This window comes from Microtus pennsylvanicus, chromosome 12, assembly GCF_037038515.1.
Source record: "Microtus pennsylvanicus isolate mMicPen1 chromosome 12, mMicPen1.hap1, whole genome shotgun sequence".
In the NCBI taxonomy this organism is placed as follows: Eukaryota; Metazoa; Chordata; class Mammalia; order Rodentia; family Cricetidae; genus Microtus; species Microtus pennsylvanicus.
In genome coordinates this window covers 88,037,012-88,056,810 of record NC_134590.1, presented here as the reverse complement: position 1 = coordinate 88,056,810, position 19,799 = coordinate 88,037,012, and the positions used below count along the sequence as shown (strand labels likewise).

The following is a 19,799-nucleotide window of genomic DNA, read 5'->3' as shown; positions in this document are numbered from 1 at the left end:
GGCTGGTCTCAAACTTGTTTTGTAGCTGAGGATCACCTTCAACTTCTAATCCTCCTATGCTGGGGTTAGGAGAGGCTGCAACCATTATCTGGATTTATTTTGGGTTTTTTTTTTTTTCTTTTTGGAAACAGGGTCTTCCTATGCCTGGCTGAGTTCACAGTGCTTCTACAGCCTCAGTTCAAGAATGCTGGGATTAGGAGTGTGTGCCACCATGCCCAACTTCCCCTATTATATCTTTAAGCAACTTGAATAACAGTTGAACTTTAAAGAGCAAAGTTATCTCTTTGAGCTTACTTTGCTCAGGCTGTAAATATCAGAGGTGAAGTCTTCTGTCATTGTCTCAGTTACTTAATAACAGAAGCACTCACACAATTTAATCATAATGAAAATCCTCAATGCAATTCATTTTTGTAAAGAAAGCCAAGACTGCTCCGCTCAGAGAAGTATGAGTAGACAACAAACTGCTAACCAAGGACAGGTGTGATGGCACGCACAACGATCACAGCATTTGAGAAGCTAAGACTCGACAACTCTGAGCTCTAGACCAGGACAAGGTTGCACAATGAGACCTTGGTTTAAATAATAGTATAAACTGAAAATTTTTAAACCCAAAATGAATAGCATCAAAAACAATCTTTCAAGGAAAACATTTTAAATATGAACATCTAAAATAATTTGGAAAATGTGGATAACTTTAAAAGGGTATGATTCGGCATAAAATTCTTGTGTTTGTTTTACATACCGTGGCAAGATTTTCCCAATCAAGTAAATAGTTATTTATTATTATTATGGTTGTGTGTGTGTGTGTGTGTGTGCAAGGTGCTAAGAACCAAACTCAAGCTGTCTGACTGTTTTACTAAGAGAAACAATTCTAAATGAAAATTCAGGATCTTAGTACCTTTTTTTGTCTCCATAAATTTTTCATAACTATCTGGAAAATCATCTTCAGTCTTAGATTTTTCAGTTGGTGTCACAACTGCCTTTCCTTCTTCATCATCATCTTCATTAAACCACATTTCTTCATCATCTTCCAAGGCTTTTGCATCTCTGCGAAATCGGTTGCTACGCAATATAGATGGTACACTGTAAGATATATATTACAGATATTGAGCAATGACTACAAGTTCATGGCCAGGTAAGTTTGGGAAGAATAAATAACCAAGATGAACTAATGTACTTTTAAGTTATGTATAGTACATCAAAATTATCTCAGTCATCATGTAAGATGTAGCCAGAGAACTTTTCAATTGTTTTTGCATGTTGTAAACTAAATTAAGAATCCATTTTGCCGGGTGGTGGTGGGGCACGCCTTTAATCCCAGCACTTGGGAGGCAGAGGCAGGTGGATCTCTGTGAGTTCGAGGCCAGCCTGGCCTACAAGAGCTATTTCCAGGACAGGCTTCAAAACCACAGAGAAACCCTGTCTCGAAAAAACCAAAAAAAAAAAAAAAATAATAATAATAATAAAAAAATAAATCCATCTTGAGTTACTATATACAGTAGCAAGTTATCATATAATGGATGGGGCAGGAAGGACGGCTGACCCTCCTATAAGAAGAGGTTTTGCTAATATAAAAATTTTACATGTTAAAATCTAAACTGTGGACAATTTCATACTTAATTTTGCTTTGTACAAATATTAATATACTTAAACAATACCTGTTTAGTTTCTGATTTTGTCTGTCTTTTTCTTGTTCATATTTTGTCTTCAATCCTTTGAATGTCTGAACATATTCAATCGACTCAAGTGCTTTATAAAAGTTTTCAACTATATGTGCAGTAAGAGACTTGATATCTTCCTGTATAGGTACAAAATTTATATTTACAAAACAATATACTTGTTGAGAAAAAAAATTAAAATAAAAAAGTTAATATGTCCAAAGTTGATCAGAAAAGGTTTTTCAAAATCACCTTCTAAAAATAAATGTCCTAGATTCCTTATACATGAGCCAGGACAGGACTCCACAGAAAACTTGGAACAAGGAGAGGCAATTCACTGGAGCCCTTTAGGGGGCTATAAGGAACATTTGAAAAGCAATGAATTTAGTTTACGTCTTAGTGCTTTATACAGTACTTCAAAATTTAAAGAACACTTTTACAATTTCGTATGTAATTCTCACAACCTATGGAATAAGTTATACCCATTTTACAAAGACAAAATTTAGGTTGAGAGTTTAATAGAAAACAAACATTAAACCACATGTTCAGTAAATATTAATGATTTCCTATTTAACTGCTGTCAAAATATCTTATTACCTATGTAGATAAATACTGCTATCAAAATATCTTATTATCACAGTAGATAATAAGCACAGATTTCTTTGATTATATTGTATATACAAATAGGATAAACTACTTAACTGGAAATCTACAGTTTCTATTTTGGCAATAAACTTTTGTAATGGAACAAAGACATGTTAAGGTTGAAGATTCAGTGTATTAAGCTTATTACTTCAGAAAAAATGTAAACTCTACGATGGCTTTGGGAGAGAGGTGTGAACCCATTCATTTTATCAGTGTCTTACCAAAATGCTAAAGGGAAAAGGGCTCTAAGTCCACAGAAAGCTCACGGAAGGCAGCACAACAGACAGCAGCCGAGGCAATCGACTGTGCTGCTTGTCTCCCAACGCAACACTACACTTCTGTCCTCTTCATCTCCTCAAAAATCATCTTCCTGGCAAGTGGTCACTCTTAGAGAAACCATTTAGTGAGCCTAACAATCTTAATATAGGAGCAGCAAGTGACTAGAATCTGACTTGTTATAAGAGTTTCTAGATGTACAAGAGGTAAATTGCAGACCATGGCAATCAGCTTCTCTCTAATCTGTGTGCACTGCTCTTTCCAGTTGTGCTAGGACACAGCTGCTGAATGTGTTTTGAGCTGTCCGGATGCTTCGACAGAAGAGTCATTTCTGCTGCCTCAGCTTCCTCAACTGTAACAAAAGATAGCTGGACCACTTTTAACTTCCCAGTGATCTCATCCTTCAAATTTTAAAATTCCATCCTACTTATTAGGCATCTTGTATAAAATTCTAAGGAAAAAATTAATTTTGTATCCATTTTTATTATGACTCCTATAATAGAAAACTGCTGTTTCACAATAGATCACAAGAATGTCTTGATTGATTGAAATGTCCAACTTGCCACACATGATCCTAAAACATTTCCTCAAGAAAAACAGAACTGAAAAAAAATGAGCAAATAGAGTTACAAGACTTGAATTTCACTTTTCAGTGTCCTAATTTTCAACAGTGGTTTGGGGAGTGACTGGGTGGAAGAGCCTACCTATCACAGAGAAGGATACATGATCCCCGAGTAAACCACCCCAGAGGAACTACTGCCACTCAACTACTGTCCATGTACAGGTAAGAAGAGAAAGATTTTTAAAAGACTTTTTAAAGATTTCAGTTTAATAGAAGCAGATTCTAACACACAAGAGGTGAATTATGCTCACTATGGCAACATACCTCTAGTATGGAATAATAATTTCAGGAAAATAGGAATAAAAAAAATCAATTTGATTACATACAGTTTCACTTTTATATACATTACTTATTTATATATGATTACTAAGAGATCTTTAATATAAACTTACCACTCTTATAAATTCAAACAATTCAATAACAGCTGAATTTAATAGATTGTACCGCGTTCCATTATCCAAAAGGGCGTTTATAACTGGTTCAAAAAGATTTCCTTTGGTGATGTAACGATTATAAAATTCATCCTTAAGGCCAATTATCCGCCTCATAAAGCGAAGTGCACCTAATATTTAAAATGTAAAAAGGGAATAATGAATTTACCAAAATTATTTTATAGCTACTTTTGACATAAAGTAATGTTTAAATTTTTTTCAAAAAATAAAACAGTACATGAAAGAAATTAAATGTTTAAAGTTTCCAATGCTTAAATTTTTGAATCTTTTTTAAATGTTTAAATCTTTCCAAAAGTAAAATAGTACATGAAAAAAAATTGGGCTTTGAAACAAACAACAACAAAAGTAAAGTTTAGGAATGACAAGATTGGTTTTGTAGATAAGGGCTTGGTGAACAGAATTCAATACCCAGAACCCACCAGAAAGTAGAAGGAAAGAACTGACTCCATAAGTTTATTCTCTGACACCATGCACACACACAATAGTGATAATTTAAAAAAAGAACAATTAAAAAATCCAGTATCTATAGAATACCAATGCTAGCAACACTTAAAGGAAGATAGTAGGTGCATTATATGAAGCACAGAATAGGGGAGCACAGGAGTGGGCAGGAGTGGTACAGCCTATTACATTTCTAGGGTAGGAATGTGTGAAGGCAGATGTTTGCTTTTAATTTTCTTGAGATACAATCCAAGAGAATATATGTAACATAACAGATCTAAACTTTTAAAATGTTTTCAATGAAGAATATAGATCAACTACTCTTGGAACACTTGTGAATTAATACTGCTTTCACATTATGACATTATTTATTTGTTTGTCAATTATGTATGAACTACGGTAGATCAGACTGCATTTGCTAACAAAAAACAAGAGTAATAACTAAGGACTATATGTAACTTGGCATTTCACGATTTATTATATAAAAACAGGATTCCCTTTGCCTTATTATAATGATGGTGAGCTTGAAACCATACAAAGACTTATATACTGGAATTTCAACCAATCAGGATATACTGACATTAATGGGTATAATATACAATCTAAGGAATTATTTATGGAAACCAAACATAAAAACATAAATCCTCTCAAAATTAATATACAAATGTAATTCCAAATGAGATGAACTAAATACAACTTTATCATTAAAGGACAGATGTCTAACAGATAACCAGGGCAAATATGAAAGTTAATATGGCAAACTCAAAAGGCAGATATTTAAATCTTCCACAAAAATATATAACACACTTTAATATTTCATCTGATAAGATGAAGTAATAGATATTACAGAAATAAGGTCTAAGTGTTTTGTTAATTTACTGCATAGCGGAAGTAGCATTTTCATTCTATGGAAAAATGTGATTTATTTATTAATGAGGGTGTTGGCATAGGTGGCTATACCTAGACTATTACCTCATACCACATTCTAAAATACATTTCAGATATACTACATAAGCAAATATAAAAATCAAATGAGAAAAATAGCGAAGAGAATATTTGTACTATCTTAGTACACAGAAATGAAAAAAGGTAAACTGAATTTATAATAATTTATGAAGCATTTAAAAAATGCGTATATGACAATATGTGTACATTACGTGTGTGAGGTGTGCATGGGGAATATGGAGGACGCCCTCAGGAGTCATCCAGCTTATTTGAGACATGAAGCCCACTGACTAGTGCAGACTAGCCAGCCAACACAGCCTTAGAGAGCCTGTCTCTGCCTCCCCAGAGGTATTACAAATGTGCGCACACTACCAGCCCTGTGCTTGAGTTCTGGGAATCAAATTCATGCCCTTATGCTTGCAAGACTCAACTGAGCCATTTCCCAGTCCCAATAAAGATTTCTTTTTTAAAGTTAAATGGAAAACATTAATAAAAGGCAAGTTTAAGACCGGAACTTCTCCTAAAACAAACTATAATATACAAAAGGCTCTATAAAAAAAAACCCTCAGTTTACAACATATGAAAATGCAAATTAGGCTGAACATGACGACTCTCAGACCTATATTTCAACATTTTGCGGGTGGAGGCAGAAGTATAAGGATCATCCATAGCCATATAGTTTGAGGTCAGCTTACATAAGACTATTTCAAAATACACCTGCACCAGGCAGAGATAGGAGAACTGCCACGAGTTCAAGATAAGCCAGAGCTATGCAATACATCCCAAGCTACCTTGGGAATTCAGATTGAGGCCCTGCCCCTCCACCTTTTCCTTTCCATCTGTCCATCTATTCATCTGTCCGCCTGTCCATGTGGCATTATAGGATGCTGGGATAATGCCCAATGCTTTAGCTTTTGGGAAAGTTTCTTTCTATCTATCTACCTACCTACCTACCTACCTACCTACCTACCTACCTATTAGTGTGACACAATAGGGTGCTAGAAAAATGCTAAAGGCTTCAGTTTTGGGGAGGGAAATAATCTGGTAGGTAGGTAGATGTTAAAACTGAAGAATATATAAAAAAGTACACAAACATTTTGCCTGACAATCCCATTATTGTGAACCTACAGAAATACATTAGCATATAAAAGATTATTATTATATTATATACAGTGTAGTTGGGAATGGGTGAAAAAGCAAAATCAATTCTATAATCTATGTTTTAGATGGTAAATCAATTGTGGAAATCACACTATGAAATGTCACTTAGCTATCATTAGAAAAAAAAAGATCACATAATTTGCAGTAGTGAAGGACAGAGAAATGTACTAGCACAATCTAATTTTCAAAAAGGTGAAAGCATATGAAATGTATTCATATATATATGAATACATTTACGTACACTTGTACAGGGATAGAAAAAATAAGAGCTACAGGTTATTAACGTTAAGTTTTTGCTTGTTGTTTTGTCCTTTTGAGTCAAGGTCTCATGTCCCAGGCCAACTTATAAATTGCTATGTACTGAAGAATGATCCTGAATTCCTGATCCTCCTTCCCAAGTGCTGGGATTACAGGTATGAGCCACTAAAGCCCACCAACACTGGCTATATTAAGGACCTAAAACTAAAGGAGGATAGGGGTATTAAGAGCAACAAACAAGGCTGGCAATATCACTCAGTTGGTATAGTTTCCTGGCATTCACAAGGCACTCAGTTTAATACCTAGAGTTGCATAAACTGTATATGCTGACAACTCTCTGTAATCCCAGTACTCAACAGTGAAGGAAGAAAGGAAGGATTAGAAAAATCCAGGCCACCGTTGGCTACATAATGAATTTGCATGTGCCCACCCACCCACACGTCAAATTTGATTATTTCAAGAAGCTTCGACATAGCAGAAGAGTTCTATCAAGCAATGCTGGTATTGCACATTGGACTGTATTCCAACAAAACCTAAGACAATTCAGCTCAACCTAAGTGTAAGCAATATGCATCTGAGAAAGCACGATTTCCCACTCTTGCTTTTGTCCTCAGATTACAGAATATGAAGCAGAAGCAGTCGGCTCTCTCGGCCATCTCATCAATATCACACACACTGCTAATAAGCAGATGACTTTGCATGGGCAACTGGCATTTTACCTCTACTAAAAAGTATTCCTTACGTGATCTTTTTAACAAAATTCTCATTAAATTATTACTTACACAAGGCCAAGAAAGTGTGCTTTGAATTCATCAACACCAAAACTCTTCTTAGCAAGTCCTTGTTCATGATATAGTTTTTTATGTGGTATGTGTGATGTTCCACACAAAATGTGAGTAACTCTAGAATTAAGGCAAGCAGCTGTGCTGTTTGATAATTATCTACGAAAGAAAGATATCTAGTGAGAATAAATATAATACACCTAAAGAAAATAAATACATTCTGTATCTTAGAGCAAAAGTACATTTTATATAATTTTAAAAAGGTACATATATAAATACATTATTACTTTTATATATGTAAGACTAAAAAAATTATCGGTTTTAAGGCTCTAGCGTAAAAAATGTAGTAACAGAAAGAAAAGCTCAATATAAATCTACAAATGTGATAATAAACCCTGTCACACTGACAATTTCCTAGCAACGTATTCTTAATTAATGCTATCACTGCAAACAGGAACAAATTCAGAAATGGCACAACAGAGAACAAAGGCCTCAAAGCTCTTACCTGAAGTGGCTCAATGAAATATCTTTTGAATTTATTTGTGTGCATGTGCATGCGAGAGCTAGTATGGTTGCAGAGGACAGTCTTAGGGATGGGCTTTCTCCTACCACCTTTGGGGTCTGGGCACCAGAAGAGAGCCAATATGTAAGCTCCTCTACCAACTATGCTGCCCGGCAGTCCCAATACCATTTAACATCTTTAAAAAGCCATCTTTAAGAAAAACGTTATTTTTTTGCTATTCAAGGAACAAACAAAAACTATTTCATGGAGATTTTTAGTAGTAGCCATCTTCAATTCATCAACTGCCATTCAGATCCCTGAAGCTACCTTTCTGGTTACCTTTCTAGATGCTCTGCTTCATGAAATGACTGTACAAGAAACTTTAACATCTACCAAGGAATTAAGATAAATAATCATTTTATAATGATTTAGAAAAGAAACACTACCCTGAGAGGAAATTCAGAATCACAGCCAAATAAAAAGTTAACACAATCAATCCCATCTAGTACAACCATTCGATTTAAACAGGAAGATTACACACTTAACATACTGCCCCTACCCCAATGTGTGTTCATGCCACACATGTACAGGTGCCCATGAAGGCCAGATGAAGATGTGGGTCCCCTGGAGAGGGTATTCCAGGTAGCTGTGAATTGTACAATGTGGGCACTAGAACAGAACTCTGTTTCTCTGGAAGAGAAGAGCCTCTGCAGTCCACACAAACATTTAATGGGTCTTGATTGCTTCCGGAAATAATGTAGTGTTCTTTTAATTAACAAAATGGCCTTCAAACACACAAAATAAAACTCTGGCACTTCAAATACTGTTTTTACCTCAAGAGCAAGAAAAGTCTTACTTGTTCCAAAGTAAGTTCTGTAATAGCCACAATACCAGAGGTAAAATTAGAACTAGTCTTTAACCATGAAATTTCTCCTATTTTTAAGTCTATGTATATTTGTGTGTTTGTGCGCATGAGTGGAGGTGCCTTTGAAGGCCACAAGAGATTGTAGTTAATACTTTACAGATTAAATTACAGGCAGTTTGAGCTATGAAACGAGTGCTGGAAAGTGAACTCAGATCTTCTACATAAAATTAGAATGTGTTCTTAACTGCTGATCAGATCTTGTACATAAAATTAGAATGTGTTCTTAACTGCTGAGCCACCCACCTCTCTACCTCTGGAGAAGAATTAAAGGGTATTACTGTGCTTGGTGGGATTCTGTGGGGATCAAAGGATAATGTCTCCTTTCTACTTTTTTGTGGGTTCTGGGGATGGAACAAAGGTCTCCAGTCATCTTCCCAGCCACACACAAAAGACACTTTAAAACAGTAATCTGTACTGTTAACTGTATTGTTTCCTCCTTTCTATTGTAAAGTCTTTAATTCAGTCTCTCAACATTCTCCTACGGAATCTCTCTTAGAGGTTTCTCTTGTTTCTCCTGGGGCTTTGATAAGCTTGGGAGAAAGAATGTAATGCTAAATGCCCACAGCTTTAATATTATCAGTCCCATACCTTGAAAGCACATTCTAAAGAGAAGCAAATGGTAAAAGATGAAGGCTCACAGACAAGTACAGCACTGTGCTAAAGTGTGGATCCTAAGAGAGCGTAGCTAATTACACATAAAATATAAGAACTAGATTATCAAATTACAGATGATTTCTCAAAACAATGTCAAAACAACAAATTTACCAAGGAAATAATCTGTTTCTCGTCTTTTATAGTTGGAAAGAAAACTTTCTTTCTTATAATAAAAGGGCAGGCAAGTCTATGCTTGGATGTTAAAAGTTCCTCTACACACATATACATACATACTAATTAAGAAAAACCTCACAATTTGTACTCATAAAATATGAATTTAAACTTACCAGGGCAAATTGTACTGGTTTTGTTAGATCCAAGCAAATGATCTTTAAAAGAAAAATTAAAATCAAATAGTTCAGTAAATAATATTTTACATTTTCCTCATATTTCACAACATACAAGATCCTTAATCATAATTTCTTTTAAATTTCATAATAACCACCGAGCTGCCTTCTTTGGTTGAATATTATATATCTTTTACATAATTAGGTGCAGAGATTATTAAAATATAATAGTGGTGAGCTGGGCATAGTGGTCCACACTTTTAATTCCAGCAGTCAGGAAACAGAGGTAGGCGGATCTCTGTGAGTTTGAGATCAGCCTGGTTTACAGAGTAAGTTCTAGGACAGGAACTACACAGAGAAACCCTACATCACAAATACCTGAGACAAAGATGATAGTAACAGTAAAAATAAAAGTGAGGTTAAAACCAGGTAAGACAGACACATATTTTACTTTCTTTTATTCAACATTAGCAACTAGCATATATTTCTGCATTGTTGTAAGGAAGGTGGGGCCCCTTTGTTTCGTTCTGCCTGGCTAGCTTACACCCAAAATAACCACATAGAAACTGTATTAATTAAATTACTGTTTGGCCCATAAGCTCTAGCTCTTACATCTTGATTTAACCCATTTTTAATAATCTGTATGTCACCATGAGGTCGTGGCTTACCGGGAAAGATTCACCATGTCTGACCTGGCAGCTTCATGTCGGGTCTCTCTGACTCTGCTTTTAAATCGGGTATGTCTATGTTGTAACTTTTATTAATTTCATAAACATGTCTTGACCAATTCCCCATCTCCTTTAGGACAGGAACTCATACGCCAGGCTAGCTAAAACTGGCTTTGAATTCCTAATCCTCTTGCCTCCACCTCTCAGTTCTGAAATTACAGGCCTGCTGCAGCCATATCTAACCACGGTGTCCTCTTAGTTGGTTACTCTAATAAACCAAAAATTGCTGCCCAACTGGATCTAGACAGCTACTAATGCCTAAGCAGTTCTTTACTCACATTGCTCCAAAACTATCTTGTCTCCATTCCACTTTAATTCTAGAACTAGAACCTGCCATTAGTAAGTTATAAGCATAACCCATGTAACAAATATAGAGAAGCAACAAAAAATACATACTAGGAAGAAAACCCTTTTCCCACAAATTGGGCACTGACAGTTCTTACCAAGACAACCACAGACAAGGACAATCATGACTTCATATTGCACTTTAAATCTTTCAGTAATAACTCCTCTGCCATAAAAGCACCACATAATACTTTATGGCCATCATATGCAAACAGACAAGAGAACTTACCCTTCTCACACTTGTCTTCTGACGTATTGGTCAAAAGTGGAGCTGTGAGGACATGCATGCAATGGTTGTAGAAGAAATTTAAAAACTCACTCTTCTCAGTTTTCTGAAATAAAATGTTTAAAAGAACACTTTGCATTTAAGAAACATTTCAAGAATTAGCAGTGAAGGTCATATTTTAAGAACAATACTTTAAGATAATGTGAAAGACTTTCAAACTATCTAGAATCAAAGAAGCAAACTTACATATACTTCAATGTGAATTCCACATATAGGAAGTCTAATAATACATATTAGACATTAAAACAGTTAAAGTGAAAAAAAAAAGTACAAACAGTTTTTCCATGGAAATTCAGAACAACTTTTAAAATTGAAGTGTGATAAAGACTAGATCCATCTGCTGAATACCATGGAGAGCACAACAAACAGCAAGGCATTGAGAACTTGAAAGCTATGAGCATTATGGTTTTTTAAATGTATTTTCATTCATGTGCATGTATATGTATGTGTACACACATGTATGTGGATTCCTGAATATGCCAGAAGGAGGGGGGACTGGATTCCTTGGTAGTTGTAAACTACCTAACATGCGTGCAGGAAACTAAACTTTGTTCTGCAAGAGACCACATACTGTTACCTGCTGAGTCGCCTTTCCAGCCCCTGGGATTATGATTGTAATGTTTTAGGTGATTAAAAATAGGAGCTTGAGGACTGGCAAATGTACTTTGGTGCGTAAGCATTGGACTAGTATGTGCAGGGTCTTGAGTCCATTCCCCAAGTGTGTGGGGGTGGAGAGGCTGTGACACTCTACATTTCACTGCCTATCCAGATCTGAAGAACTACTGAAGCAATTTATCAGTCTAGAAAATACGAAATCCACATCTGTTCCTTAAAGACTAAAATTTAATTTAGAAGACAATCTCTAATTTCTATCACCATTGAGCCAACTAACTTACAACATTTTAAAAATAATGTACACTTTCTCTTTCTATAAGGAAATTTTATTAAGAAAAAAATGATCCTTCATATTGAAATAACCACTATTAATATTCTGGAATCCTCCTTGAACCTTTCGTGATTTATGTAATTAAGAATCTGAGGGCTGGGTGGTTGGTGGTGATGTCCACCTTTATCGCAGTGCTTGGGAGGCAGAGACAGGCAGATCTCTGTAAATTAGAAGCCAGTCTTGTTTACAGAGTGAGCTGTAGGACAGGCAAGGCTACACAGAGAAACCCTGTCTTGAAAAACAAAGAACAAACAAATAAAACCCTTCAGTTTACATCACCTTTCTTGCTTTTTAATTGTGATAAGACCACATAAAATAAAATTTGTTACCTTACTTTACTATCTTAAAAAACAGTCCAGTATTATTTAAAACTAATATTAAAATTATTAAGTAGGAAAAACATATAGCTCAATAAAAACAATAAAAAATTATTATTGTAAGATGGACATGGTGACACGCCTTTAATCCCAGCACTCGGGAGTCAGAGGCAGGCAGATCTCTGTAAGTTCGAGGCCAACTTGGTCTACAGAGTGAGTTTCAGGACAGCCAGGGCTACACAGCTAAAACTCTGTCTTAAAAAACCAAAAACTTATTTATTTATTTTTAAACATTTATGTATTTATTTATTATGTATACAACTTTCTGCCTCCATGTATGCCCACACGCCAGAGGAGGGCGCCAGATCTTATTACAGATGGTTTGGAGCCACCATGTGGTTGCTGGGAATTGAACTCAGGACCTCTAGAAGAGCAGACAGTGCTCTTAACCTCTGAGCCATCTCTCCAGCCCCCCAAAAACTTATTTAAAAATTACACTGTGCCCAAAGTTTAAACAAGTTATCATATAGAAGCCAAAGAACAAAAACTAAATTCCTAATCTAATTAATAATTCTGGGTCAGTGAGGGCTCAGCAGAAAAAAGCACCGCTGCCAATCATAACCAAACCTGAATTTGATTCCTGGGTCCCTGTCATAGCAGCACAGACCTTATGCCTGCGAGTCATCCTTGGACCTCCACAGTATACCCTTTACCCATAACAAATAAAGGAAAAAGCTAAAAGCAAAAAAGGAACTGAACAGACAACACTGTTACATTTACTAAAAATTAATACAGATACTTATCAAAATATTTGTTGCTTCTGGGTCTTGGAGAGAATAGGGATACAAGGGTCCTACCTAAATATAATAAAAGCTATTTACAGCAAGCCGACAGCTAACATTAAATTAAACGGATAAAAACTCAAAGCCATCCCACTAAAATCAGGAATACGACAAGGATGTCCACTCTCTCCATACCTCTTCAATATAGTGCTTGAAGTTCTAGCAATAGCAATAAGACAACATAAGGAGATCAAGGGGATTCGTATGGGAAAGGAAGAAGTTAAGCTTTCGTTATTTGCAGATGATATGATAGTATACATAAGCGACCCCAAAAATTCTACCAAAGAACTCCTACAGCTGATAAACACCTTTAGTAATGTGGCAGGATACAAGATCAACTCCAAAAAAATCAGTTGCCTTCTTATACACTAAGGATAAGGAAGCAGAGAGGGAAATCAAAGAAGCATCACCATTCACGATAGCCACAAATAGCATAAAATATCTTGGGGTAACTCTGACCAAGGAAGTGAAAGATCTATTTGACAAGAACTATAAGTCTTTGAAGAAAAAAATTGAAGAGGACACCAGAAAATGGAAGGACCTCCCTTGCTCTTGGATTAGGAGGATCAACATAGTAAAAATGGCAATTCTACCAAAAGCAATCTATAGATTCAATGCAATCCCCATCAAAATTCTTCACAGATCTGGAGAAGACAATAATCAACTTTATATGGAAAAACAAAAAATCCAGGATAGCCAAAACAATCTTATACAACAAAGGATTGTCTGGAGGCATTACCATCCCTGACTTCAAACTCTATTACAGAGCTACAGTATTGAAAACAGCTTGGTATTGGCATAAAAACAGAGAAGTCGACCAATGGAATCGAATAGAAGACCCTGACTTTAACCAACAAACCTATGAACACCTCATTTTCGATAAAGGAGCTAAAAGTATACAATGGAAAAAAGAGAGCATCCTCACCAATTTATGCTGGCAAAACTGGATGTCAATCTGTAGAAGAATGAAAATAGATCCATATCTATCACCATGCACAAAACTCAAATCCAAATGGATTAAAGACCTCAATATCAGTCCGAACACACTGAACCTGATAGAAGAGAAAGTGGGAAGTACTCTACAGCACATGGGCACAGGAGACCACTTCCTACGTATAACCCCAGCAACACAGACACTAAGGGCATCATTGAATAAATGGGACCTCCTGAGTCTGAGAAGCTTCTGTAAAGCAAAAGACACTGTCACTAAGACAAAAAGGCAACCCACTTACTGGGAGAAGATCTTCACCCACCCCGCAATTGACAAAGGGCTGATCTCCAAAATATATAAAGAAATCAAGAAACTAGACCGTAAAAGGCTAATCAATCCAATTATAAAATGGGGCACTGAACTGAACAGAGAATTCTCAACAGAAGAACTTCAAATGGCCAAAAGACACTTAAGGTCATGCTCAACTTCCTTAGCGATCAGGGAAATACAAATCAAGACAACTTTAAGATACCATCTTACACCTGTCAGAATGGCTAAAATAAAAAACACCAATGATAGCCTTTGCTGGAGAGGATGTGGAGAAAGGGGTACACTCACCCATTGCTGGTGGGAATGCAAACTTGTGCAACCACTCTGGAAAGCAGTGTGGCGGTTTCTCAGGAAATTCGGGATCAACCTACACCTGGATCCAGCAATACCACTCTTGGGAATATACCCAAGAGAGGCCCTATCATACAACAAAAGTATATGCTCTACTATGTTCATAGCAGCATTGTTTGTAATAACCAGAACCTGGAAACAACCTAGATGCCCTTCAACAGAAGAATGGATGAAGAAAGCATGGAATATATACATATTAGAGTATTACTCAGCAGTAAAAAACAAGGACTTCTTGAATTTTGCATACAAATGGATGGAAATAGAAAACACTATCCTGAGTGAGGTAAGCCAGACCCAAAAAGAGGAACATGGGATGTACTCACTCATATTTGGTTTCTAGCCATAAATAAAGGACATTGAGCTTATAATTCATGTTCCTAGAGAAGCTAAATAAGAAGGTGAATCCAAAGACAAACACATAGGCATCCTCCTGAATATTAACCTTCATCAGGCGATGAAAGGAGATAAAGACAGAGACCCACATTGGAGCACCGGACAGAAATCTCAAGGTCCAAATCAGGAGCAGAAGGAGAGGGAGCACGAGCAAGGAACTCAGGACCGCGAGGGGTTCACCCACCCACTGAGACAATGGGGATGTTCTATTGGGAACTCACCAAGGCCAGCTGGCCTGGGTCTGAAAAAGCATGGGATAAAACCGGACTTGCTGAACATAGCAGACAATGAGGACTACTGAGAACTCAAGAACAATGGCACTGGGTTTTGATCCTACTGCACGGACTGGCTTTGTGGGAGCCTAGGTAGTTTGGATGCTCACCTTACTAGACCTGGATAGAGATGGGCGGTCCTTGGACTTCCCACAGGTCAGGGAATGCTGACTGCTCTTAGAGAAGATGAGGGAGGCGGACTTGATTGGGGGAGGGGAGGGAAATGGGAGGCGGTGGCGGGGAGGAGGCAGAAATCCTTAATAAATAAATAAATTAAAAAAAATATTTGTTGCTTCTAAAGATCTTACTACAAAACCATTTAAGACTGTAAAGCCCAAAACCTTTGACCTCAGTGTGAGTTCTTACATTAGTTGTAGCCAACATGTTCTCTGGATCAATTAGAGTACGAAGAAGTCCCATCAACTGAACTGCACCTCCTAGCTCAGGGTCAGTATCACAGATCATTTGTTCAATCACCACATTTATAAGAAGTATATCCTGGAAGAAAATATGTTTCCGTGAGACCTTGACATAAGATAAACATACCAAGTGAAGGAATGAAATCACAGCACAGAAAAAAAAAATCAAAGTATAGAATACTTTAAAGATTTTTTTTCTATTTCCCAAAGTTCTGAAAATATTTAGAGTGAATAGAGATAGATAGATAGATAGATAGATAGATAGATAGATAGATAGATAGACAGACAGACAGACAGACAGACAGACAGAGAGAGACAGACAGACCGACAAAGACTGTCACCATTCTAGGTGTTAGCACTGGATATAAATCAATAGGCTGATCAAGCGTAAATGAAGACAGAACATGTGACCCTAAAACTGATCATTTCAATCTTTAAATTGAAAACTCTTCCTAGAAAAAGCACAAGCAGTAACTTAGCACACACCTTTTACAAGATCCGAGAACAGTGTCATAAAGTGACGTAGCCTTAGGTTTACTGTGGCACACTTTTGCATTCTTTGTATATGTTGTTTTTGCACGCACTGTATGTGTGTATAGAAGTCTAATGCTAATGTGCAGGATCTTCCTTTGTTTTTTTTGTTTTTTTTTTCCTGAGATACTCTCCGGAGTCCCTGGCTCTCCTGGAGTTCAGGCTGGTCTTGCCTGTCTCTGCCTCCAGAGCGCTGGGATTAAAGTTATGTCCTATTATGACATGCCCAACTTGTACACTACTTTTTGAGACAGGGTCTCTCACTGATTCACACAGACCTCCTGTTTTCATTAACCAGCACTGTGATTATAGGTGCTGGGTTTTCTCTCACATGGGTTCTGGGGACCCAAAGTCTGGTCCTCATGCTTGTGTGACAAAGTACTTCACTGACTGAACCAACATTTTTTTTTTAAGCACAGAAATCTTAAGCATTACAATAGGACAAAAAGTGATTGTCATGTTGAAGGAAAAGCACTCTGTCATCAAAAGTATACTCTAAACAACTTGTTATCAGGCCCTTTTGTTACTGCATGGACATCATACAGTTATTAGAGTGGTTTGAGTAAAAATGGCCCTGCAAACTCATGAATTTGAATATTTGGTCCCTAACTGTTAGAATTGTTTAGAAAGGTTTAAGAGGTGTGCTCTTATTGGAAGAGCTGTGTCACTGGAGATGGGTTTAAAGGCTTCAAAAGTCCATGTCATTCCCAATTAGCGCTCTCTGCCTTTTACTTGTGATGTGAACTCTCAGCTACTGGTTCACTGCCTTCCCTATCTGCCTGATGTCACACCCCATTGCCATGATGGTTATGGACTCATCCTCTAGAACTGAGAGCACCAATAAACTTCCATAAGTTGTCTTGGTCACAGTGCTTTGTCAAAGAAGTAGAAAAGTAACTAATACAGTTAGTTATACAAACCTAGATGACGTACCTATAACACACTCCAGCTATAATGGTATAAATGGATAACTCACTGCAGCTAGGCTTACACTAAACAAAACATCACAATTGAGAAGTGTATGAGACAAATACTAGGAAAACATTAAAGAGATGGAACTTGCTAAGTTGCTCAGGCTAATCTTGAACTCTGAGCTCAAAGAATCTTCCAAGTAGCTAGGAGATCTCCCTCTCTCTTTAAATGCATGGCAGGCTTTTTAAATTTTTTTTTAAGATGGGGTCTCACTCTAGTGAGAAATAATTATGGAAGAAAGCAATAAAGAGACATGAATTCACAAACAGCTAGCAAAGAAGAACCAACTAAACCAGGCCATAGAAAATTAACTATTAAAAACTGGAGCACAGCCGGGCGGTGGTGGCGCACGCCTTTAATCCCAGCACTCGGGAGGCAGAGGCAGGCGGATCTCTGTGAGTTTGAGACCAGCCTGGTCTACAAGAGCTAGTTCCAGGACAGGCTCCAAAACCAAAGAGAAACCCTGTCTCGAAAAACCAAGAAAAGAAAGAAAAAAAAACTGGAGCACAATTCTCTACCAGGCTTGAACATTTGAAAACCAATGATTTTGATTTGTCACAGCATTAGAAACAGATGTCTGACAAACAACTGAGCCCGACTACTGGAAGTCACAAGGTGGAAAGAGAACCAACTTTTGCAAGTCTCCTGGGCAAGCATGTTAGAAAAATTAGTTACTTCTCTGTTATCAATTAAACATAAACAAGAAAACATTGCTAATGAAAATTAATCAAATTTTTAAAGAGTTAAGAATTTTAAAAGCAAATTGTTCATGATTATTATGGTATAAGTTGAGATTTATGGTCATTTAAGATGAACACCTTTTAAGCATATAAGCTTCAAAGATAGAATGTTAATTTCAACAGAAATATTAATCCTTAAGTTATCTTCTATAAAGGCTGGCATTAAGAATATCACAGTGAGATAAAAATTAACTAGGGTTTAGCATCATTTGGTGTTCAGTAGACTATAAATTGATGGTTCAGCAATTAAAAGCAGGTCCTGCTCTTCCAAAGTATCAGAGTTCAGTTCCCAGGACCCATGTCAGGCAGCTTAAAATTGCCTGTAACTCCAGCTCCAGGGTAATGGTTACCTTCTTCTGGTCTCCCCAAGAAATCTAAGTAAAACCTACAACACCTAATGTTCTCCAAACAAACAAACACTCTAAAAACAACCAAACAAAGACAACTGCCAAAGTAACATACTTAATATAAAATGTTTCTGGGGGATGGTGTTTCAGACAGGATCTTGTTCTAACAGTATGTGAGAAGGTCTAGGCTGGCCTTGAACTTGTGGCAGCCCTTTTGTCTTGGCACCAAAAAGTGTTGAGATTATTGGTGTGAGACACCTTGCCCCCCCCACCCCCAAATTGTCTCTTGAACTACAGCAGCATCCCTAACTTTCTTTAAGGAACGGAAAGCGATGGTGACACATGTCTGCATCACAGCACCTGAGAGGCTGAGGCAGTAGGCTATAAATTCAAAGCTAGACTGATGCACATGCTAACTGTCTCAAAGCAAAAGCAGAGGGGCCAAGTTTGGCTTCCAACACAAAGGTTAGGTGGCAGACAACTGCTTGTGATTATAGATTCAAAGGATCTTATGACTTCTCCTGGGCCCCAGTGGCATCTGTGTGCATGTGCTTGATACACAAACACACAAATCTTAAAACAGAAAGCAGAAGAACAACAAAACAAAACAAACAACAAAACTAAGCCAAGAAACATTGTAAGCAGCTAAGAAGTACAAAAAGTAAAAATAAATATACATTAAGACTAAACATAAAACTAACAAAAATAATGTAGCTAGTCAATGGTGCACATGCCTTTAATGCTACGTAGAAGCAGGTAGATCTATAACTTCAGTTCATTTTGCTCATATTGCATAAATATTTTTATAGCAAGAAAATAATATTTTTCTTATTATTCAACTTTCAGTCCCATTTAAAAATAGAAGCTGAGTAAGTGAAAACAAATTCTTAGTTATACAAGGTCATTACTTGGTCTGCACTTCTAAAGGATTAAAATGTATTCCCACTAAAGATGGTTGTCCTTTTAACAGTAGTACTCCTACTGCTTTGGTGGGCACATCTTGACTGTCAGGTTAGCAGTATAACACACAGGGTTTATGCCTGAATAAGACTGTTTGATGACTTTTCTTTCCAACTTCTGGCATGATGAAAACAGGGAGAAAGCTTATAGGTTAGTTCCAGTTTGATTTCTCTATCCTGCAATTATAGAGTGTGGGATTTTGGCAATATCACCTTATCATCTTGTTTTGGTGAGCAAGAGCAGTGATAGTAGCCTCAATAACTCACAATTCATAGGGAGGTAACCCTTCTCTCACACAGATTTTTATTTAATAGCCTCTGGTTTTTGAGGCACATTTAATTCTGTTCAAATGCTTTTTAAATTAAAATTTTAATTACCCTAAAATATAAAAAATGCCTTCCATTACTACTATATATTCTTAAATTTAAGATTATGGTTATGACTTCTTCGTAACAGTAAGCACTTTTCCATGGGTAACACA

General features: G+C 36.7%; 1 protein-coding gene across 6 annotated transcripts in view; it reads right to left on the bottom strand.

The window, feature by feature from the left end:
* The window catches only part of Ppp4r3b (protein phosphatase 4 regulatory subunit 3B), a 57,402-nt gene that overhangs the window by 8,216 nt on the left and 29,387 nt on the right, over positions 1–19,799 (bottom strand). For 5 of the 6 annotated variants that reach the window (XM_075942455.1, XM_075942459.1, XM_075942460.1 and 2 more), the window contains 7 exons: positions 15,716–15,847; positions 10,911–11,013; positions 9,609–9,650; positions 7,241–7,399; positions 3,594–3,763; positions 1,659–1,798; positions 899–1,083 (listed from right to left, as the gene is read on the bottom strand). In XM_075942455.1, coding sequence (XP_075798570.1) covers positions 899–1,083; positions 1,659–1,798; positions 3,594–3,763; positions 7,241–7,399; positions 9,609–9,650; positions 10,911–11,013; positions 15,716–15,847 — 931 coding nt within the window. The remainder of the gene's footprint in view (positions 1–898; positions 1,084–1,658; positions 1,799–3,593; positions 3,764–7,240; positions 7,400–9,608; positions 9,651–10,910; positions 11,014–15,715; positions 15,848–19,799) is intronic. The other variant, XM_075942456.1, reaches the window with a different exon arrangement.